The 22,746-nt window shown below is 39.6% G+C and overlaps 3 protein-coding genes across 3 annotated transcripts; 2 read left to right on the top strand and 1 right to left on the bottom strand.

Annotated features, from left to right (window-relative positions):
* Positions 1-1,580: 1,580 nt before the first annotated feature.
* LOC306960693 (CD48 antigen-like) lies at positions 1,581-5,092 on the top strand. Its single transcript, XM_079553167.1, has 7 exons — positions 1,581-1,663; positions 2,426-2,737; positions 3,260-3,568; positions 4,023-4,310; positions 4,383-4,502; positions 4,593-4,630; positions 4,975-5,092. Exons 1-7 carry the CDS (start codon positions 1,624-1,626, stop codon positions 5,071-5,073), a joined length of 1,206 nt encoding a protein of 401 aa, XP_079409293.1. The 5' UTR covers positions 1,581-1,623; the 3' UTR covers positions 5,074-5,092.
* A 6,114-nt stretch (positions 5,093-11,206) lies between these two features.
* Positions 11,207-17,156, top strand: LOC306960883 (CD48 antigen-like). The gene is made up of 4 exons (XM_079553485.1): positions 11,207-11,346; positions 14,122-14,451; positions 15,885-16,175; positions 16,951-17,156. The coding sequence occupies exons 1-4, from the start codon at positions 11,295-11,297 to the stop codon at positions 17,058-17,060; spliced, it is 783 nt and encodes a 260-aa protein (XP_079409611.1). The 5' UTR covers positions 11,207-11,294; the 3' UTR covers positions 17,061-17,156.
* A 1,463-nt stretch (positions 17,157-18,619) lies between these two features.
* LOC306960902 (snaclec coagulation factor IX/factor X-binding protein subunit A-like) lies at positions 18,620-22,064 on the bottom strand. Its single transcript, XM_079553508.1, has 7 exons — positions 22,001-22,064; positions 21,007-21,069; positions 20,813-20,851; positions 20,640-20,731; positions 19,976-20,101; positions 19,494-19,593; positions 18,620-18,728 (listed from the first exon to the last, which is right to left on the bottom strand). The coding sequence occupies exons 1-7, from the start codon at positions 22,053-22,055 to the stop codon at positions 18,655-18,657; spliced, it is 549 nt and encodes a 182-aa protein (XP_079409634.1). The 5' UTR covers positions 22,056-22,064; the 3' UTR covers positions 18,620-18,654.
* Positions 22,065-22,746: the final 682 nt, after the last annotated feature.

Genomic DNA, 22,746 nt, shown 5'->3' on the forward strand with positions numbered 1-22,746 from the left:
CAAATGCTTGGTGTCCAGTATTTGAATTCACTGGCATCCATTTCGATCTTGTCTTTATTCATCTTGATTTATACATAGATAAAGCCTTTAAACTGTGCCTGCAGTAGGACAAGTCTAGACTTGATAAAACTGGTATTTCCGAATAAATATTGAAAATGCTCCGAGGTTCAAACATTCTGCCCTCACATGATGCCAGTAAAATTAAACAAAAACTCAAAGTAAATTTAATCACAATGTATCAAACTTTACTCAGATGTTAGGATTGATTTAGTAAACTGTCGGTTTGTGACTGCAGGTGAGAACAGGAGGGCTTTAAAACTTAAACCAATGTTGAAGTCTGATATATCAAAGAAAACACTTTTCATGATCGGGGGGCGGCAGGTAGCAAATTAACAAGTCTGGATCATAAACAACATTTTAAACTTTACCCGCTCCCTTTCTTTGATTGTAAACAAGACAAAAAGTATCTGGCAAAGAGCCTTTCAGATGAAGTACGTGGGGAACAAAAACACTGATCCTCTACAGGTCTTCTTCTAACACAGGGGTTCCCATAGTGGTGGTCAAGACCCCCTGGGGAGACAAAAAAGGGGGTCGCAAGATGATATTGAGACAATATTTTTCCATTTCTGACATTGAATTTGTTTTTTAGTGAAATTAAACCAAATATCAAAATGCAGTATCCAAACTAACTCATTCAGCCAGATTTTAAATGTTTGAATTATTATTAAAGTTAATTACATTTTACAGAAGAGGGCCCAGAGTTGTCATTTTGGGGGCGGTGGCCTGAAAAGTTTGGGAAACCCTGTTCTAACACATCGTTTTTGTCATTTATTAAGCTACACAGGGGATAGGTTATAAGCAAACTCAAGTAGAAGGAAAGTACATGCAATAGTGTCTGATAAAAAAAAAAAGCTACTTTGACAGTGCATCAAGTCCCACCCACAGACTTTGATTTGTTTTCTTGTGCACTTCCTCGTCCTTCAAAGCACACGGCACTCGCCATACTGGCCCCTCTGCAGCTCAATGTAAGTGTCTTTACTACTTTATTCTTGAATTTAGTTTTTTATTACCAAGTAAAAGTAATATACAAACCATCTACGATAAGACGTACCTGTTTAACTATGTTTTCAAAGCTAAATTATACTTTCAATTCATTTTTGCTGACGAAGAAGATGGAAATAATTTTCACGCGTCAGCAATTATACTACAATATACAGAGACGATAAACCAGATATTTGTGCCACTATATTGTGGTGCAGCTGGTTAAGTGGATCATCTCATAATCAGAAGGTTTGAATCCTGCCTCCTGACAGTGCACAGTTCTTGGGCAAGACACTTCACTCTCCTTGCCCCCAGTGTCCGCGTACGCTGGTGTATGAATGAGAGATTGAACGCTTTGAGAGCCTAATGTAAGTGAAAAGCCATAGCTGTAAGTTGAGACCATTTACCATCTATTATGAATCTGTTTTTTTTTTTTTTTTTTTTTTTTTTACATTTTGTGATTATTTTGAGTACTTTCAGTTTTACTTCTGTAAATTCGTAGTTGAAGTCGCAACATTCTGTAACTCCTTTTCATTTCGACAGATGTCTAAATAAAGAAGCAAAACTGGGCAGATCTGCTCCATGAAAATGAAGTCTCTGCTGTTGATATTCTGCATCTCAGGTAATGGCTTAGTGTGTTTTTCTGTGAGTAGTTTTGTCTCGACACAGTTTCATTATTTATTACTATATATTGAATGTTATCAACTTTTGCTTGAGTACATTTCTCCGTGTTCTGCCTTTAAAGGAAACAGGCCTGAGCTTAGACGAGTTGATACGTACCTGTCTGGTCTTTGTGCCCGTGGAAGAGCTTTGTCGCTTTTAACATCACCCCGTTTGGAGCCATAGGAATACATTAGGAGAACATCTTTGGTCGTTTTGCGTGACGGAGGGCACACACAAAGACCAGACAGATACACATCAACTCGTTTAAGCTCAGCCAAGAACATATCTCAGTCTGGAAAAATGGTGGCCTCTTCCTTCAAAGGCTTTATGTTTAGAGATTATTATCAAATGTGTTTCTCGTCCCTTTACATCCATTAGATGATATGGATGTTATGTTTGCAAATATCTGACTGTGCTGATGAATCGTACACAATCGTGATGACAATAATGATAAAACATACATTATTTATTATGTTTAGGCAAAATAAGTTTAACTTCAGCCTAAACCCTTTGGTCCCAGATAAGTAAGTTATGTTGATGTAATGGTGACAAAATGACTTGATGGAGAAATGTGTTTTTCATTCATTTGCATGACTGAATGAAACAATCAGGCCACTACAACTAAAACTAGTACTACATGTTCAAACTGGTTCTCAGTACCCAAGAACTTAATTTATTTTGTATTCGAATATAACTCTTATCATTGCTCTGTGTCTGTCAGGGCTGCTTTGTTCTGAAAATGTCACTAAAAGAGAAGGAGAGACAGTGGTTTTAAATGTGAACGAGGATCAAATGCCGATGAACTACCTCTGGACGTATGAACCAGACGCCCCGACTGGAACTCTGGCTGTGGTCACTAACGGAGTCCTCACATTGATCAATGGGACCAGGTTTGGTTCAAGGCTTCGTTTTGATGTCAGCTGTGGCTCAATGACCATCTCCAACCTGACCATGGAAGACACAGGGACATTTTATATGCATATCTTCACAGAGGCCAGGACAGAGGTCATTCACTTCAGTCTGACTGTTACAGGTCTGTGCATTTATTTACTCCCATATCAGAAATATTCTAATACTTTGGTGGCACAGTAAACAAACCACATATGAGTTTAACGTTTTTATTTTTTACTGGAAAATAAGTGTTTTGAGGGGTAAGTCAGTGACAAGCCCAAGCTGTGGAGGTCCAAGTCCCAACCAAGTCCAAGTCAGTTGGTCATGGGGTCAAGTCTGGCTTTAGCCGGCTTGTCATCTCAACTTTCACTGTTGGACAGTTAATTCTTCTTTTCAAAATATGCTTAATCTACATGAAAATAGGCAACATGCGCTTTCTCAAGAATGTGCAATTTTGAAAATTTAGGCTAATTTTAAACTTTTATAAATCAAATGGATTTTAATTTAATTTTTCTCATAATAGTCAGGATATATGTTAGAGTTCAATCAGATTTCAATTTCAGGAATGGAGTGTCTGAGGTTTTTATTTCCGAATGATGTTGTGATTGTCGTAATTCCTGTAGACTTGAAGCTGACCGCATGTGTTTGGATGTGTTTCTTGTAGAAAACAGTGAAAGAATCTCGGCTGCAGAGGGCAGTAATGTGACACTGGCGTCCAAATTGAAACAGCTTCACCCCACACACCATCACGCCTTCTGGACGGAGAATGACTTCGGTGGGAAACGGATCGTGACATGGGAGAACAATGTTGTCACTTATGACCCAGAGCTGAGAGACCATCTGCAGCTAAACCGTCATACCTGCTCACTGACTATCATCAACATCACTAAAAACCTCCCTGAATGCTACTGCCTCCAAGTGATGTACGGGAAAGACCCACATATTATGTTGAAATATCAGGTGCATGTTTACAGTAAGTACGATCTGTTTATGTCCTTCATTAAGTCATTTAGGTTTTACATAAATGGATGAGTCAACACTCCATGACACTTGCTAGTGAGTGTCCAGGAAGTACCTCGTCTAAGGGCCCAAAGAGAGGTTCTTGCGTTATAGTAAAAATAAGTAACATCAAACTTTAACTCTCCAAAGTGGAGCATGTTCATTCAAGCAGCCACTCACACGACCTCTGGTTGTGTGAGCCAAGTCAGTTCATGGCTTAGATCTGAAGAGGGGTCACAGAAGGTGAGGCGATGGGGAACATTAATGAAGTTTCTACCCCAACTTTACATAAATGAATAAACAGTTTGAAAGATTTAAGAACATTTTCACAATCGGTGCCGGATTGTTGATTATTTGCCTCAGCTCCACTTACTCTCTCCAGACTCACTTAGGTGGATTTGTAAACGTTATTTTTTATCTTATTTAAGGTACAGTTACCGCCCCTCACCTCTCCACTGAAGAGCACGGTCTAAGCCGTGCCCCAGGGAGCTGCAGAGTGAACTGCTCTGTGCAGAACTCAGATGACGTAGTTCTGACCTTGTACAGAGGGGAGACAGTGTTGGATCAAAGCAGTGACGCAGATGTGTCCTCCCACCTCGTCCTGACTCTGGACATCTCTCTGAACTCCAAAGAGGACACTTTCACATGTGAGGCTGCAAACCCCATCTCCAAACGAACTGTGGTCTTCAACACAACATCCTGGTGTCACATACCTGGTACTTACTCCATCTAAAGGCTTGTGCTTGCACACAACGTGTTATAATGATCTAACGGTGACTATTGTTCAGTTTTTTTAGCTGATGATTTCACATGGAAAATAAAGTTAGGAGTTGGCGGCAGTGTCATTTTAGTTATAACTCTGGTAATATCAGCAATAGTATGTAAAAGGAGAAGCCATAAAAACAATGGTAAGTTTTCTATATTCAGAATATGATCTATTTTATGCTGTGCTTTCTGTTTCTATTTCCAAACTGACATTTTGTTGAATATATTTTTAGACTGTATTAACTTGGGAACCACAGATTCCACAGCACAGGTATCTACCACAAATATGCACCTGAAATTAATGCATATTGTTACCAAATGCCTTTTGTCAATACTGTACAATAAACAAAATGTTTCTTAAACACAAGCTGAATATTGCCTTAAAGGACTGGCGCTACATTTCGATTATGCTTTGTGACAATAGTAAAAAAAAAACAATAGTGATTGTTCAGCTCGAAGTTTCAGGAGTAAAACTTATACCCTTTTTCCCATAGTCATGTCGAAAGATTTTGATGTTAATACTTCGAGAACTAGGGTGAAGTTTGAGGATTGCCTTTATTTTTCAGCTCCACTAAAATCATTGCTCACAGTGAAACATGTTTTTGTTGTTCTCAGGCCTCAGAGCGGGATAATCTGGTGGCCAAGGACGACTCTAAAAGAAACTTGGAAAACAGGATCCCAATGGTGACTTTACACCTCCCTAACACTGCTTAAAAGCCTGGCTCCAAAGAGTTTATTTTTTTTATTTTTTTTTAATGTTGCTCTGAACCATTTGACAACACTGGGGTAGGTGTCATATTTTTAACCTAAGGAGTCTAAGGACGGGGGACACCCACAGGGCTCGTCACCACCTGCTGCCAACACTTATTTGGACTTTATGTTTCCCTGGATACTTGATTTGCCTGAACTTTATATTGATTGATTAAAAGCTTTCCATGAAAGTGCAGAATCAGAGGTTGGTAGTGCAAGGCGTTGGGGCTAATGGACTTGTGTTAGCCCCAATCCTCGGGGTCGCAGTCCCACTCAAACTCACAAGTCTGAGTCAAGTTCAGGTCCTGGAAATGATTAGGGAAATGAGTTACAAGTCGGGGTCTTTAACTACAGCATGGGCCTTAGGTAGAGTACACCAGTTGTTTTTAATCACATTTATTCCTGGGATATTTAGATTCATGTCTTTGAAAATAAAAAAATAAAGAACCCACTGAGGTTATATACATTTATTTATCTTTAAGTCCATCACAATTAATGTAACATCTAAACATTTTTGCATTAAGAAAAAAAAGTAGAATTAAAAATCACTACCTGACGAGAACAACACCCTCCAATAAACACTTCTCCCACACTCCTTCATAGACTCAGCCCTGAACTTAAACAGCCACATCAAAGCAATAACATCAGCAGCTTTTGAGGATGTGAGACAGGCCTCAACTCTGACAATGTTCAAATCCAGGCTGAAAACAGTTACTTTAACCTGTGCATGTGACACTGAAAGTATTTTATCTGCACTTACTTTTTTACTGTAGTCTATTTACTTAAATGTTGATGTTTTATGAATTGATTTTATCTGCTTTCTTATAATTTTATGCTACTGTGAAGCACTTGCCTTGTGTATGAAATGTACTCTACAAATAAACTTGTCTTGCCTAAAAGAAGACAGCAAAAGGTGTTAATCAAATAAAACAACTTCAAATATATTCTAAAACAGGAAAAAATGTTTTAACTTATGTTCAAATCTGACAATGTTCAAAAGTATTTCTTTATAAATCAGCTTTCACCTGTCCTTTGCCCTTTAATTGCCCTTTTATAACATGTTACAAAGACTTTGAAGGGACAATGGAGGCTAATCAACTGTGCACTAACTACTAGAAAGAAAAATGTTTTGATAACTTTGTGGTTTTTAAAGTTTCAGATAATTTGGTGTGTTATAAGGCCTGTAGTTACCTCCATAGGGCCTTTTAACTCTATTACCATGAAAATAGACATGCTTCCTGGTCATTTATACTACTTTACACTACACTTGTTGGTGACATGCTATTTCCATCCAATCAGCTTGCTAGGAATGTGTTCTAAAGCAAGTGCTACCTTTATACCGAAAGAAAAATATGCTTTATATCAGATTATACAGAACATAAATGGTCTGGAGAGCTTTCTGATTTCTGTTTCATCACACTTCTATCAACTGAAGAATCGCATTGTTGTCAACCTCTGCTCCAGTAGATTGCCGAACCCCCAAACAACAGCTGTTGGAGCAGCACATCGCATCTTTCAGTCTCTCTCGTGCGCTCAGTCCTGTCCCGCCGTTTTTCGAATAGTTTTCCCATATTGAATGAATGAACAGCGCTGCTATTGACACCGCGGCCAGGCTTAAAAGAGTTGGTAAAATCCATGGCGCTGGTTTCTTTCTTTCTGCCTTTTTGTCAGTAGGTGTTGCCTTTCCTGGCGTCGATGCGTTGGTCACTGTAGGAAAAGTTGATTGCTGTGACTCATTTCTCATCGTAGAATGAGAATGACTACTTCCACCGGCTGGCCTTGTTATATCTGAGTGAGAATGAACAGACCCAGAAGCAGTTGTGTGGTCTGAAACACCATGTGTAGGCTCATTGGTTGATGGTGAAACCCTTAGCCCATGGATTGGCACCTTGGTCGTCATAGTTACATCACTTGGCCTTTTTGTATCTGAAATATTGTGAGTTGTTGTGGTTTCTTCATTTATTACCTTATCAGTTGTAGTAGAAGCTTTGCCAACTGATTCGGAAGCCTGAGAAGCCTTGGTTGTCATTATCCTAGTCGTGAAGCTCGGTGTCGTTGTGTTGCCATTTTCCACTCGCTCCGTTGACTTCATTGTAGATGTGTCAATGGATGTCACATGTCTTGAAACATTTGGCGTTTGAGTCGTTTCGTTGGGTTGAGTATGAGGCGCCACTTCCGTCGGCGTTGGACCTAAATTGCTGGTTCCATTCTGGGTCTGGGTTGAAGTTTCTTGCAGTAAAAGGAAAAGAATCACAGTAATGAGGACCATCTTCAGGCTGTGGAGATAACACACAAAAAGGCAGTGTTATTGACTAAACTCCATGGTAAAGTTGTGGATTAGTGACAGTCATGTTAGCGGTTTTTGGAGAGAATATTTCCAGGTGAAGGTGGTTTGAACATGGAGAGAAGAAGGATAGTAAATACATATAAGGGTGGATAGTGATAGCTCTGCCATGGCCGTCACATTTGTCAAAGCAAGCAACAGTTGCTCATTTAGCTTCTGTTGTCAACATTTGATCCAGGTATTTACTCGCCTTAACCAAGCATATTTTCTCCAGTTTGGCTTTACCCGAATCTAAAAACTTCTTTTAAGAAAAGCATCAAAATAGCGACAAAAACACAATTTAAAAGTGACGAAAAAGAACAATAACACGACTAAAACACAATGAAAAAGCATCAAAAAGCAAGGAAAGGAAAAATGCTATGTGACGTCACACAGGCCAGAAGCTTTTAGATTTGGGTAAAGCCAAACTGGAGAAAACGCGCTCGGTTAAGGCGAGAGTTAAGAGGTTAAATCAATTAGTTTTACAGAGACATCATCATTGATCATGTAGTGTTTGATATCAACATTTCGCCATACTATGGACCATAAATAAATTTAATTTAAATTCTATGTGAAAGACACACACTAAGTGACCCCCTTTCCTTTTAATGCAACCAATTGTAGAAGTTGCCTGATGATTTCTGAATGATCACATGTTGACCCAATAACTAAATAGAGTCTACCTGTGTGTAGTCGAATGATTGAGAATTATACCATGGTCTGATTGGCTGGAGGGTGTCCATTAAAAAGTGATAATGTACACCTAGCCCGGCAACAGTTAAATCACGTTCTATATATCACTCCACTGCAGCTGTTTCCAAAGTAACGATAACAGACCCCAATGAACAGCTTCAGTTCATGGGACCATGGTATAAGCGGGATAATGCACTCCGAGGTGTCCATTATCAGAATAACTGGACTCCGCTTCGCGTCAGACAGTTCACGCCTCCGCGTCATCGAGTTATATCTGAAAATGGACACCTCGTCGTGCATTATCCCTTACGTATAAAGCTGTGTTAGGTCATAAAAAGCTTTGTAACGCTTTGAACATCTCTCAAAGTACAGTTAAATACATCATCCATGAATAGAAAGAGTATGACATCACTACAAACCAACCTAGACCCGGCCGTCCTCCTAAACTTACTGATCGAACAAGGACAGCACTGACCACAGCTGTTACCAAGAAGCCAATGATGGCCCTGGATGAACTACAGAGACCGTTTGGGAACACCAGGAAGCCTAGCGAATGTAATGTGTGAGTGAGTGAGTGGTGGTCGGAGGGGGTGATGGCGCAGAATGGTCGCCTCGATTCCGTCAGTCTACCCCAGGGCAGATGTGGCTACAATAGTAGCTTACCACAACCGAGTAACAAATAGTGCAATGTAAAGAGTCTTTGAGTGTCCAGAAAAGCACTATATAAAAAAAAAAAATATTATTAGCTACAGCTCAGGTGGGGGAAACTGTCCACAGGACAACTATTAGTCGTACACTGCACAAATATGGCCTTTGTGGCAGAGTGGCTAGAACAAACCATTTTTAAAAGAAAACCATAAGAAGCCCCATTTGCTGTTTGCCAGAAGCCACATGGAGGCCACATGGAGGCCACATGGAGGCCACATGGAGGCCACATGGAGGCCACATGGAGGCCACATGGAGGCCACATGGAGGCCACATGGAGGCCACATGGAGGCTTCTGGGAAACCGAAAACGGGACTTCTTGCGATTTTCTTTTAAAAATGCCATTCTGTCATATTTGTGCAGTGTACAACTACAGTTTTTGTTGTTGTTTATTTATACCAAAAAATTTAAATCAGGTGTAAATTCCATTTCACTTCACAATTTTGTGTCACTTAGTGTGTGTTGTTTACATAAAATTTCAATTAAATATATTTATATTTATGGTCCATAATATGGCAAAATGTTGAAAAGTTAAAGTGGGGCAGATACTTATGCATACCGCTGTATGTTTTACAACTTTATACTTAACCGCACTAATTAAAAATGATCGCGGCAAATGCCTTTCAATGATTTATCCAACTTTTACCATTAGTTTTGTTGCAGAGTTTCTATGGTGTTTCTTATTATGGGAAAGATCAGTTACTGTTCTTGAAAAATACGAATATGGTCTTTTTATTTTCCACTCTTGTCATTCATGTTATGTTTGGTTATTTTTTTGTTTTTCTGCGTTAAGCTAATTTTGTGAAACAATCTATAAACAAACCTCACCTGCGTGCTGGAAAAAGGAGCAGGAGGGGGGCTGTTTTCGAAAGGGAAGTTAAACCATGTGCTCACCTCAAGACCAAGTGATACTGGCTTTAGATTTTTGTGTTGCTTTCAGATGTAGAAAGTCTAACACTACATAAAAGTTGTAGTCATATAACAGAGTAAAAAGTCATTACTATACATCACATTGCCTGTATATTCCCCCAGTTAACCGTCATATAGCTACCATTCTTTTTATCTTGTAACATAACAATGGTTTGATAATAATAAGATAAAGTTCTTACCTGTGAGACCAGAGCGTGGATTTCTGGAGAGAATGACAGAGGGTTGTGAGGGTCTGGGGAGATCGAGGGGATTGAACAACCCAAAAATGATCCAAATCAAAACAGAAACCAAACCACAATCTGCAGAGGTGGGAAAGTCCACCATAACTGCACTGATGTTAAACATCTGAGATGCTGCAGGTGAATAGGATCAATGATAATACAACTTGAGGCATCAATTTGTAACTTTTGTGGCATTTTAGACGTAAAAAGAGCCACATTTGTTTGTTTTTTTACTGACCAAATTTAAATAATGGATTCAACCAGGTTTAAATTAAAGGGTTTATTATGTGACATTTAAGACAGAAAGATTTTCCCAGAGAGGACAGTTGATATTTTAAATTTGTGGTCCCCCCCACTGTAAAGTATAATAAGTAATTATAATAAATTCAGGTGCACAACATTTAAAGCAGTACTAAGAAAGTTGTTTACCTTAAATCCTTTCCATAGTCCCTCTGGGGGTAATACAAGTGATAATGGGATGATTGGGGGTCTTTCATCTCCCCCTGGTGTCTCTGTCTAGAAAATCACAATTGCAACTTTGCTGCCTACGGGTCGGAGGTGCAATACATACTAATGGCATCACGAAGAAGTAGCTAACAGGCTAACGGGCAACGCTAACTGTGGGCTAGCGCCATTTAAACAGTATTTACAGCCAAGTTTGAGTGAAAGAAAATATCTCCATTGTGTATTTTGATGTACAATATCCCTCTTTCCCTTTGTCTTTTCTGTCAGTGTAGTATTTACTCTCACGGACAATTAATGAGTAAAAAACGCAACATTGTGATGCTATGATACCTGCAGTGGCACTTATGGCCTCTAGCGGCATGAGTTACTTAGTTCTGCTTTAAAATCTGGTGTATTAATGTTTGTTAGGATAGTCTGTTTTGATGTTTGGCTCTATTTTACGAAAACATATGCTTTCCATCGAAAATACATACAATTCTTTCTTCCCGACCCCCACTTTGCGAACCTTCTTTCTAGGGCAAGGAATTCTAGTTTTCCCTATAGCCTCTACAAACACAAATGTGTGAATAGCCTGAAATGGATCAGCTGCCCACTGATCCTGACAGGTTCCCCATCAATGACAAGTTTCTCCACAGAACAATAAAGAAATGTCTAACTACTACCAATTTAAGCCTCTTACAAAAATGTCTTTACTTATCTGGCAACCGTATATCCTTAAAGTCAAAGTACACCTATTGCCACACTAAGGCAAAACCTCCCGGATATAACAAGCTGTCAGCGTGTGGTGAGAAACACAAAGCTTTGAGCTCTGATGGGGTTTAGATGAAGCACTTTTTAGAACTATCAGAATGGGACGTGTGTTCAGGAGGAGACGGCACTGTTCTGTGTGCTGGACATTAGGTAAGACCATATTTCACATAATGTTTGTTTTACGAAGTATTTTGTTAAATGATGTGTGGTAGTGTTTGTAAAAAGGTGTTTCTGGGTGTTTCCTGAAGCTGTGCTGAAGAAATAAACCACAAACTGAGTCAAAAACCACAAAGAAACGTTTTTAACCTAATTATAGCTACAGACGTTGGGGGGAAAATCCACTGGAAATCTTTTGCGTTTGGGAAATTACAGTTTTGTGTGACCCATACTCAAAAGTGTCCGCTAGCGTGCAGTGGCAGAAGGATATGATATAATATACAGTTTAACCAGTGGTGGAATGTGACGTAAAGTAAAAAGTACACATTGTAGGTACTTTTACTGTACTTAAGTACATTTTATGATGAATACTTTTTACTGTTGCTTTGCTACATTTCAGAGCCTGTATCTGTACTTTGTACTTCACAGCATTTTTAAATTGGGTTAAAAGTAAAAGTATTTTATTTTCAAAGTCACCTGCCTGCGATGAACTGGTCCTAGTTTAGACTTGGTTTAGTGGTTTACTCTAGACCTAGTTTAGACCTAGTTTTGTCCAGGTTTAGACCTGGTTTTGTTCCTGTTTAGACTTGGTTTAGACCTGGTTTAGTCCGGGTTTAGACCTGGTTATGTTCCTGTTTAGACATGGTTTAGTGGCTTACTCCTTTAGACCTGGTTTAGACCTGGTTTAGACCTGGTTTAGTCCAGGTTTAGACCTGGTTAAGACCTGGTTTAGTCCAGGTTTAGATCTGGTTATGTTCCTGCTTAGACTTGGTTTAGTGGCTTACTCCTTTAGACCTGGTTTAGACCTGGTTTAGTCTGGGTTTAGACCTGGTTAAAACCTGGTTTAGACCTGGTTATGTTCCTGTTTAGACTTGGTTTAGTGGTTTACTCCTTTAGACCTGGTTTAGACCTTGTTTAGTCCGGGTTTAGACCTGGTTTAGTCCGGGTTTAGACCTGGTTATGTTCCTGTTTAGACTTGGTTTAGTGGCTTACTCCTTTAGACCTGGTTTAGACCTTGTTTAGTCCGGGTTTAGACCTAGTTAAGACCTGGTTTAGTCCGGGTTTAGACCTGGTTAAGACCTGGTTTAGTCCGGGTGTAGACCTGGTTTTGTTCCTGTTTTTTCTCGCTTAGACCTGGTTTGAGTCAAATAATAATGATAATAAAAAAACTCTTGAATACTTTTACTTTATACTTATGAATTACATTTTGCAGTGCATACTTTTATACTGTTACTCAAAGGCACACCGCACAACATTTTGAACTATACAGTTTCCATCAGTACAAAACATGCAGCTCATGACCAGCTCGACAGAGAAAATGCTATTTCTGCAGTGATTAATAAAAGAATAGGATCTCCATGGCGATGAGCTGGCGACGTACCCACTCCCGGTAAAGTTATAGTCATGTCATAGGAGGGCTGAGCCGCTCACAGCAAAAGCACATGTTTGTTTGCATTTTTCAATGATGGAGAGTATCTGTCAAAAAAAAAAAAAGCTTGTATTTAAATTTTATTTTTTGGAGAAATTCTACGCGGTGTGGCTTAAGTAAAACATTTTCGGACACTTTTACTTTTACTTAAGTACATTTTTGATCCTGTATCTGCACTTTTAGTTCAGTACGAAATATTGAGTCCTTCTTCCACCACTGAGTTTAACATTACATTCATGTTCAACAATAAAAAAACTTATTTTATACCTATTTTAAAAGGGAAAGGTATGCTGCCCTTTGTGCTCTATCGTTTTCCAATGAACGAATGTTTACATTTGTTCTCTGTCAAAAGTCAAAGTTGCAGAGTTTATTATTACAGGAATTGAAGAGGTTGTGCAGGTTGTGGGCAAAGCCTCACACCTCTGCGTCTCTGACCACTTCCTGTTTCAACCGAAGTGCAGGCGGCTTCAGAGGGAAATGCATCACCTTTCGAACACTAGGCCCCCACTGGAACACGTTAGACATGGCAGCAGTGACTCAGTTGGTCGTTATATCCCAGCTCTGACTGTGCCCGTGGGCAAGGCACCTTTGTCAGTCGGTCGCAGGGCAGCTGTGGCGACGAATTTACTTAAAGTGCACAGAATTAATAAGTAGTAGTAGCAGAAATGCATCATTTTTATTTGACTAATCATTTGTGGAAAGGCATGAAAGTCGGGTAGATTAATTTGATTGAGACAATGTAGGTTAAAGCCACACCGCATAGAATTTTACCCAATAAATAAAATTGAAATACAAGCATTTATTTTATGTCAGATATTTTCATAATTGGAAAAAATACCTCATAAATGTACAAACAAACATTTATGAGGCTCACCCCCCGTTAAGATGTGACTGTAAACTTTACTGGGAGTGGGTACGTCTCCAGCTCGTTTCCATGGAGATGTGACGAAAGGCAGTAGAATTTGAGACAGGTTAGTTTCTCATCCAAATCAATTATTACACACTGCAGTAATAGTATTTTATGTGTAGAGCTGGTCATTAGGAGCATGTTTTGTTTTGCTGCAACAGTATAGTCCAAGAAACAAATCTATGTCAACACACCACGCCATAGCATTGAGTTGTCCCCATCCATTATCTCGCACTCACAAATAACAGGGTTACACATACACTTCTAAAGGAGACTATGGCTTGGTCGAAGGGTTTACTAAACTTATTGTAGCTATGCCACAGCGAAATGTGCTGTGATCAAAACTAAAGGTGATCCACCAAAGATTAGAGCGTGTGACAGTGTAGAGGTGAAAATGCAAACCTGTCCCTAATAGCTCTCCTCTGTCCTTCAGTTCTGCTTTGCTGTGTGTGGGTGAACGGAGAAACTGAAATAATCAACGCCAAAGCTGGATCCTCTGTGACTTTGAAATCAGGCAGCGTCTCAAAGGAAAACCAGATCTTATGGACTTACGGTGCAGAGGAGCCAGACCTCTTGATCGCCAAAGTCAGTTCTTCCCAAGTTACAGTTCTGGCCCCAAATCAGTTTAATGAAAGACTTAATGTGGACAATGAGACCGGAGACTTGACCATCTTCGAACTCAGCCTGATCGACACAGGAGTCTACCAGCAGCAGCACATTGGGAAATACATCTCATCGAAACAATTCAAACTCGAGGTCTACAGTAAGAAACTACTCACCGGCCTTCGTCTACAGTACATGAGAGAGAACCACAAGCACACGGGCATAGTTATGAAGACATCGTTTTGTGTTTTGAGTTTTACTTTAGTTCTGTCAAATAGAGCGGGCCTGATCTCCAGCATCTTTCAAAGACTTAGCACATTGTGTAAAACTCTTTTGTTAAACCATTTCTTAAAGCAGTACTAAGTAACTCATAAAGGCCATAAGCACTACTGCAGGTGTCGTAGCATGTTACGTTTTTTTACTCATTGATTGTCCGTGAGAGTAAATACTACGCTGACAAAAAAGACAAAGGGAGAGAGGGATATTGTACATCCAATTACACAACAGAGATAATTTTTTTCCCCTCAACCTTGGCTGTAGATACTGTTTAAGTGGCGCTAGCCCACAGTTAGCTCTGCCCGTTAGCCTGTTAGCTTCTTCTTCATGATTCTATTAGTGTGTATTGGGGCCTTCGACCCGGAGGCAGCGAAGTTGCACCAGGGGGATATGCTTCCATTAACACTTGTATTACCCCTAGAGGAACTACAACAAGGATTTATTAAGGTAAACAAGTTACTTAGTGCTGCTTTAAAATGCCAATTAACCGCCTATTCTTCTGCCTTCCTTTGTTGTCCTGACTCGTCATGACTCGTGACAATGACAGTGTACATCTTTTGTGTTGGCAATTAGAGATTTCAAGGTTTATGAGCTCTCCAGGTCATCCTATCTCTCCAAACATTTGTAAACCATTTGTAAATTTACATCAGAAGTCCTCCCTCTTGCCTTACTGTTAAAAAAAAAGAAAAAAGACTGAGATATATAATAAAAATCATAATCATAACAATAATCATAGGCTTGTCCATCTAGTGTCCAAAAGGGCTGGTATGACCGAGAAACTAAAAAAACAAAACATCAATGAAAAATAAGTAATGTCACTTGACTAGAATATGATTGAGTGACTTTTAAGTGTTTTTTTTAATGATTTTTTTTTTTCTGGGGGTGTGGGGTCACAAAAGCCCCAATCTTTTTTAGGGTGCCAAGTTGGCATGGGTTGGCCCTGTAGAGAGGAGTGAGGACAGAGGAAATTAGTGGTGGCCTGGTTTAAATAGACCAGAGGCACCAGACCCAAGTGATCCTCACTGACTGATCGGCCACTCAAACTAAGACGACCAGGAGGACGCCACAATAGGCCAAATTGCATAAAAGAAATCAACAGAGCTTGGGCAAAACAAAATGAATATCTGGCAATCTCTATTCCATCCTTATCATTAACAAAGAGAACACACAGTAGCTATTTTATCAATGTCACTGGCACTGGTTCCATAATTGGTCCACTGAGCCTATATATACAGTATATATATGTCTATGTTAAAAATATGGTTTGGTTGTTTGGTTAGTTGGTTCATAAACTTACTTTACATTTATGTTTTCCAGGCCCTCTCTCTCCGCCTTCAGTCAACATTGAAAAATCGTATTCGGGAGCCTCCCGTCGACTCCAAGTCAAATGCTCCGTTGAGAACAGCAGGAACCTGACCCTGACCTGGTTCAAAGGAAAGGTCTGGCTCCAAAGGATGTCCAGCTCTAATTCAGCCGGCCTCTCCCTCCTCTTGAACCTGAATCAAAGTGAGACCAGCTTTGTAGGAGTATACCTCTGCGAAGCTCAAACTCCACTGGAGAAAATCAGCACGAGTTTTCATCCGAACGAGATGTGTTTGAATAACGGAGGTATGAAAATGTGTAACTTTATAATAGTGTGGGAAGGTTAGACCCCATTGTTATGTGAGGCTTATATCTCCATGGTAAAGGCAGCACATACAAAGTGTAAAAACGCCAGTGTTCGCAAGAGTTAGTTCTTACTGTGTTGGTTACGTGGAGCTCGCGACTCCCTGCGTGGACATTGCATCCACTATATAATTGTAAACCAACAACTAAGCTCCAGTTTGCTAACAAAGATCCTTTTTGACTTTTACATCCACTTCAGCCAGAGATCTAAACTAGCACTTTTTAAGACAGCAAACCAGGAATTTATAGTTAATAAAAAGAAGTAAACAACTTCTCACCCAGGACGAAACTAACCAGGCCCTAAACAAGGCATAAAGTGTGGCACAAGATAAAGCTGGACTAAGCCAGGATTTTACTCGACCTGAGGGACGACTCATCCATTCTATGCTCATCTGGGGCTTTTGGTTTGGCAGTTTGAGCAGAGACTCTCAGACCTCCCTCAGTCAGCACACGTCCTCCAGCTCATTCTAATTTGTAGCTTTGCCTATTGGCCCCTCTGCTTTGAAGTCAAATACAGATTATTTAAAGAGTCATGTACTAACCGAATGATTTACAAAAGTCGAGAAACATGTCAAAGTTTTACACCAGGCCAGAGACATGGGAGAGCTTGGCTAAAACAGGACCAATCTGGAAATGGATAGCTCTACGCTGAATGTCCCAAAGTAAATGTCCGCAGGCCCATAGATGCCGGGTCCTAAATCCTTGTGTTGTGTTTCAGAAAGCAGCCGCTGGTGCCAAAGTGAGCTCACTGTGCGGCTGGTGCTGTCTGCGGTCATCGGGCTGGTACTGATGGTTTTCGTGGTTGATCATCTGGAAGTTCATTCATAAAGGTTCCTGAAGCTTTGGTCAATGCACTCCTAGACTTCTTAAATATTGATCAAAGTAGTGAACTCACCATTGAGTTGAACTTGTATGCCTTGCCCGCTCGCTTGCTCTCGCACTTCCGCCTCTGTTTGGTTCCCAGGTAGTCTTTCTGCGCTGTTGTTCCATGGCACCCTAAGGCTGGTCTTCGGGTTCTGTTCTCGAAAGCTGGGGTCCTTTGGTGTAGGCGGTTGCTGGACGTTAAGTCTGGGGACCTTCATCATAACTGGCAACAGGCCGGTTTGTTGTGGGCTGGGAATAGCGTGTGAAGCGGCTCTATTGTTTTACACTGGCCCATTTTTCCTGCTGTCTTGCCTCCATGCTCAATGTTGGTTTTAAATCTAAACTCTAATGAAATGTGAACAGCCTGTCTCTGCTCTGATGGCTCCGCCCAGCCTCGCCCTGCACACCTGGGCTCTGCAGCACAGGCCAGACCATGGCTACTTAGTTTTTTTGTTCCTGTTTAGACCTGGTGGGACCCGCTGTCCTATTTTCGTGTTTCTTCAACAAATGTATAGTTTTGGGATTTGTGCGTACCGGCTTCTGTACAGGGTTGGCTCGGTGCCACATCTTTTTGTTCTATTCGGCCGGACACCAGGTCCACCTTTCTGTTTGCACTTTGTTTTTTTGTGTGGAGGTTTTTGAAAATAAATTATTTAATTTTTAAAAAATAAATACATATGTATAAGTATGTTTTTGAACCCTTTGTCTCCTGTGTCCTTTGTATACGGGATGTAATAATATAACTTAAACCCTTTTAACTCGAACATATTGAAGTGTCTGCCTCTTAACCAATGAATGAAACTTTGCGCCTTAAGCATTTTCCTTCTTTTACCAGTTAGTTTGGGTGGTGTTGTCTGGTTTCTTTTTCCATTTAGTTTTATCAAAGAACATTGATTATCACTCATACACACATGCACAATGAGGCATCAAACTCTATTTTGGGAACCTTTGCATTTAAAATTTCTAATACGGCTTGTGTAAACAAAAGACAGTATGGAGTGAGAGACTGGTCATGGTTTTAAATTAATCACAAGTGCCCTCTGCAGGCAGAAGTGGGAATGACGTTATAAAACACTTCAATGAGCGCTAGAACTATGATATTCTGGTGGAAAACAAAGTCAACACGACCAACCAGCACCAGACCCTGAATACAGCTCTGAAACAGCACCTTGGTGGAAAGAGACTAAACGGGGTGATGTCAGTCAGTTAAATGTTTTGATCTGTATAGAGGAAGACTGATGGATGTTCAATGTGCAAACAAAACACCATTCCAGGAAACGTTTGCTTTTGTGTATTTTTACTATTAAACTGGAACATTGCTTGTACAGGTTTTTTCATTTAAAAAAAAAGCCCAACATAGAAATAAAAATTGAATATAGATGTCTAGCTTCAAATTTGTTTTAAATTACAGATGTACCACCAAGTTGAATTTGCATTTTATTTCATTTTGAACACAACAGTTTGTTTAACATATTTCAGAAACACATCATCTCCATGATTCATGACATCATTTTAAATAGTGAGTAACGTCGATGTTTGGTGCAGTAAACGTCTCATGTTAGCAGCTCACTTTGATCTTGCAGATGGACGGAGCGATGCTGCTGCACTCAGTGTTGAACCAGCCTTTGTTCGCTGCAAAACAGTTACACATCATTAACCATCAATGAACAGCTAATGATCTTTTAAGTTGTGGGATAACATGTATTTGTCCTTCTGTTTAAAGCAGTACTAAGTAACTCAAGCCCCTAGAAGCCATAAGCGCCACTGCAGGTGTCGTAACATGTTATTTGCCCGTTAGCCTGTTAGCTCCTTCTTCGTGATTCTACTAGTGTGTATTGGTGACTCCGACCCGTTGGCAGCCAAGTTGCAAGTGTGGTTTTCTGGTCAGAGACACCGGGGGAGATGAAAGACCCCCCCAATCATCCCATTAACACTTGTATTACCCCAGAGGGACTACGGAAAGGATTTATTAAGGTAAACAAGTTGCTTAGTACTGCTTTAAATGTAAACGTTTGTTACTGTGCATCTAATTATAAAGCCTTTTTATTGTTTGGGAACTAAGCTGAAGCTACAGTATTCACACACAACAGCACATGCGGTTTTTAAATAAATAAATTGATCCTTCATTGTTTGTAAAGATAAGAAAAATCAGGTATAGTGCCTTTTTTTTAGCTAAAAATTGTTGCTTCAGTGTATTCAATTTGATGTGGCGCTGTTGTAGCCATAGCTGCCCAGAGGCAAACTAAATGAGACATGGCTGCTTGCGTCTATACAACTACTACGTGTTTCAAGGGACATAGATTTAGGACCGTTATCAGTAACATTCTATTATTGCAGTATGTAAATCTTTGAACATGTTAAAGTGTTTCTTCTGTGTTGATCTGCATAAAGCCTCACCCTGAGTCTCAAAGCGCACACATTGGTAGTTGTAAACGGAGCCGAAATTCTCAAACTTCTCGTATCCAAAAGCGGAGCCATCCTGCCACCTCCATTGGCCCTGTGGAACAACAGCAGTTACACCTTGTTGCACAAACAAAACGTAGGAAAAAACACAGGAAATTCTCTGGAAGTTGCTCTATCTGGACTAAGCGTCGGCTTTTTGCCCAATTGATTTGAAATGTTTTTGGGACTCTAGGTTTTGACAGACTCTAACCAGGACTATTTTTTGACTTACTAAACCCGACTGAACAATCCTTAAAGTATTATGAAGATTTATGGGCTTTAAAAATGTGCATCACACTTCATCGTTCAATCAATTATGCAACAAAATCCAGGAGTTTCAGCAATGGAAGAAGAAACAACCAAATAGGATAGGACAAGGGACATCATGGGACTAAACCATGATCTGACCAACTCTGTGAGAGTGTAGCGCTGTGTACCTCAAAGTGGAACCCGCCGGTCCAGGCTGAGACGTGTCCCGCAGAGCCTGCCATGTGCTGGAGTTGATTGTTCTCCAAAAGGCCGTGCACAGAAGCCAGTGTCGCCTCGAAGTTAGCGCAGAAACTCTGACAGGGACAGAGAGGATTATCAACATTGTTTTCAAAAATCTCATAAATACATAAAAAAGTCGAAAAGGTTATATATATTTTTTCTATGTTAAGCACTTTGTCTTAAGTTATAATGAAATTAAAAACAGAATTTTAATATAGCAATAATTATACAATTGCACAGACTGCGATTATTCAGGCAGGAGGTACAATATTATTTGTAAAGTATTAACACACTGCTTACTACACTTTTATCTGTTAACATACTAATTGGCCATTAATAATCGGCTTATTCATAGCCAATCCTAAACCTAACCCTGACCTTAACCCTTACCCTAACCCTAAAATGATTACAAATGCTAATACTTAATGAGCACACCTTAATCTAAAGCTATATATGGGTAAATCAAAATGAACATTATAAACTGAATTCTTATCACGATCGCAATGTTCGTCGAAAAAGCACTTTATTCTTCAAAATTCCTGCAGCAATAAACATGTGCTTCATAAATGAAAGTTTTGATTGAATCTCTCTAGAGAATATAAAGCTACATACCACGGCGTCTTTCCACGTTTGGTAGTTGTTGTTGAGGTAGTAGCAGCTGCCACGGAAATACTCCCAACCAGGAAAACAAAACTGACTTTGCACTGTCAAAAAAAAGTATCATCAGCAAAAGTAACACAAAGCATCGGTAAACTGCAAAAGAAGTTTTTTCTTTTTTTTTTTACCTTCTGGAACCAGCGCGGGCAGATCCTCTTCAGCTTCTGCTACACAAAGAGAGATTGTCTTTTTAAAATATGTAACTTTCTGAAGTATTTCTTGCCAAAGGGCACATCAAGAGTATGTAGAGTTATGAGTGTGGGTTGAACCGACAACCATTGGGTTATTGGGTGAACAATGACTGACTGCGTGTTAATGGTACCTTGTGGTTGAGGCTCCTCCTTCACTTCCACTTCCTGCACTGGAGCCTCTTCTGCTGGAGCCGCTGAAGGGAGAAAATATTGTCATTCAGTCGTAGTTAAGTTAAAGGGATATTTCAGGATTTTTGTTGTAGAGACTCATTTCCTAGTTATCCAGTGTTGTTATTTTTTTTATTTATTCATGCAGTCCTTATATTTGAAGAGTTTAGTGGTGCTAGGCTAGTGCATGTCTATAGTAACTAGATGCCTGCATTAAAAACCTCTTCAAAATCATGGGGTAGTCCTCCAAACGTTGCCATATCTGATTTGTAGAAAGCTCCTTTGTGAATTCCACGTGTAGTAATGCCGGCCGCAGGTAAACAAACTACTGTAGATCCGGTAACCTAGCAGATCACTCCACCGCTGCGTATCTTACAACAAGGAAACTGATACTGCTCAAATATAAGTTCTTTTACATGGAAAACGGTTATACTCAAAAAGTTTTTAGTCAACAGACATTTTTATCGGTAGTTTGGTGTTATAAGTGATTTGTCTCAGGTGCACTGTGCTTGGTTCAGACTGTTTTTAATGCAGGCTACTAGTTACCATAGACATGCACTAGCCTAGCACTAGCCTAGTACTAGCCAAACACTAACCTAGCACTAGCCTAGCACTAGCCTAGTACTAGCCAAACTCTAACCTAGCACTAGCCTAGTACTAGCCTAGCACAAACCTAGTACTAGCCGAGCACTAGCCTACAGCACTAGCCTAGCACCACTAAACTCTTATATATAAATTAATTAATTAAATTTAAATATAAGGACAGCATGAATTTAAAAAATATCTACATCTCCAGAAATCAACAACACTCTGGATAACTTGGAAATGAGGCCCTATGAAAAATCCTTTTAATACAAGGCTAAATATTTTATCGTTCCTACAAAAGTGCCTCCAAGAAAATAGTGACAATACTACAAATGCATTTTCACATGAAGGGTAAGTGTTAAAATGTTTTACCGAGGGCTCTTAAAGTGACAGTGGCGCACAGGAGAAAGATCACAACAGTCTTCATTTTCAGATCTGCAAAAACACAGTCAGTATTGTTTTAGAATCTCTAAATGCTGTAAACTATTGTCATCGTGAAATCCAGTACACAATAACTATATCACAAGAACAAAATATGAAAGTAACGGAATATCCCTGAGTTTCTACCACTTTAGTAAGATAATTTGAACACAAGTTAAAAGTGCAGGAAGAAATCAGAAACCAACATAACGTTTGATGAGACATATATAATAAAGAAGTGACTTACTTAGAAATGATGAAGTATATGGTAGTAGTGGAGGTAGTAGCAGTAGCAGCAGTAGTAGCAGTGGCACTGATGCTCTGGAGTTCTCATCATCCTTATATACTTCTCAAGACGCAGTTATTTGCCTGTTATCAAATACTTACAGTGGACTTCGCCCTCCTTTACTGTTACTTGAAGACATTCTTTCAGACTGCTTCCCGGTAAAATACATTAATTTTACGACCAATCTGGGAACAGATCAAGTTGTGCAACATTTTACAGTCTCTATTCTTTAAAACTGAGGTGTTTATAGAGTTTACCAGTTAGTCATATTGTAAATGTTTCAAATTAACTACAATTAAATTATTGATCACAGCAAATTCAAAAGTGGCAGCATCATTTCTCTCAAGTACACCGGTATGAATGTTTATTCAGTGGTCTAGAATGGGCATGTTTTCTAAATAGTACATTGTTT

The sequence above is a fragment of the Gobius niger genome (genome assembly GCF_951799975.1).
Source record: "Gobius niger genome assembly, chromosome: 3".
Lineage (NCBI taxonomy): Eukaryota > Metazoa > Chordata > Actinopteri > Gobiiformes > Gobiidae > Gobius > Gobius niger.

Excerpts from the sequence above, each read along its gene's own strand:
- LOC306960902 (XM_079553508.1), bottom strand. The coding sequence starts at position 22,055 with ATGAAGACTGTTGTGATCTTTCTCCTGTGCGCCACTGTCACTTTAAGA. Across the intron at positions 20,852-21,006 it reads GGAGGAGCCTCAACCACAAG|CAGAAGCTGAAGAGGATCTG; the intron begins GTACCATTAACA and ends CTCTTTGTGTAG. Across the intron at positions 18,729-19,493 it reads TGTGCGCTTTGAGACTCAGG|CGAACAAAGGCTGGTTCAAC; the intron begins GTGAGGCTTTAT and ends ACTGTTTTGCAG.
- LOC306960693 (XM_079553167.1), top strand. The coding sequence starts at position 1,624 with ATGAAAATGAAGTCTCTGCTGTTGATATTCTGCATCTCAG. Across the intron at positions 4,503-4,592 it reads GAGAAGCCATAAAAACAATG|ACTGTATTAACTTGGGAACC; the intron begins GTAAGTTTTCTA and ends ATATATTTTTAG. Across the intron at positions 4,631-4,974 it reads CCACAGATTCCACAGCACAG|GCCTCAGAGCGGGATAATCT; the intron begins GTATCTACCACA and ends TGTTGTTCTCAG.
- LOC306960883 (XM_079553485.1), top strand. The coding sequence starts at position 11,295 with ATGGGACGTGTGTTCAGGAGGAGACGGCACTGTTCTGTGTGCTGGACA. Across the intron at positions 11,347-14,121 it reads TTCTGTGTGCTGGACATTAG|TTCTGCTTTGCTGTGTGTGG; the intron begins GTAAGACCATAT and ends TCTGTCCTTCAG. Across the intron at positions 14,452-15,884 it reads ATTCAAACTCGAGGTCTACA|GCCCTCTCTCTCCGCCTTCA; the intron begins GTAAGAAACTAC and ends TATGTTTTCCAG.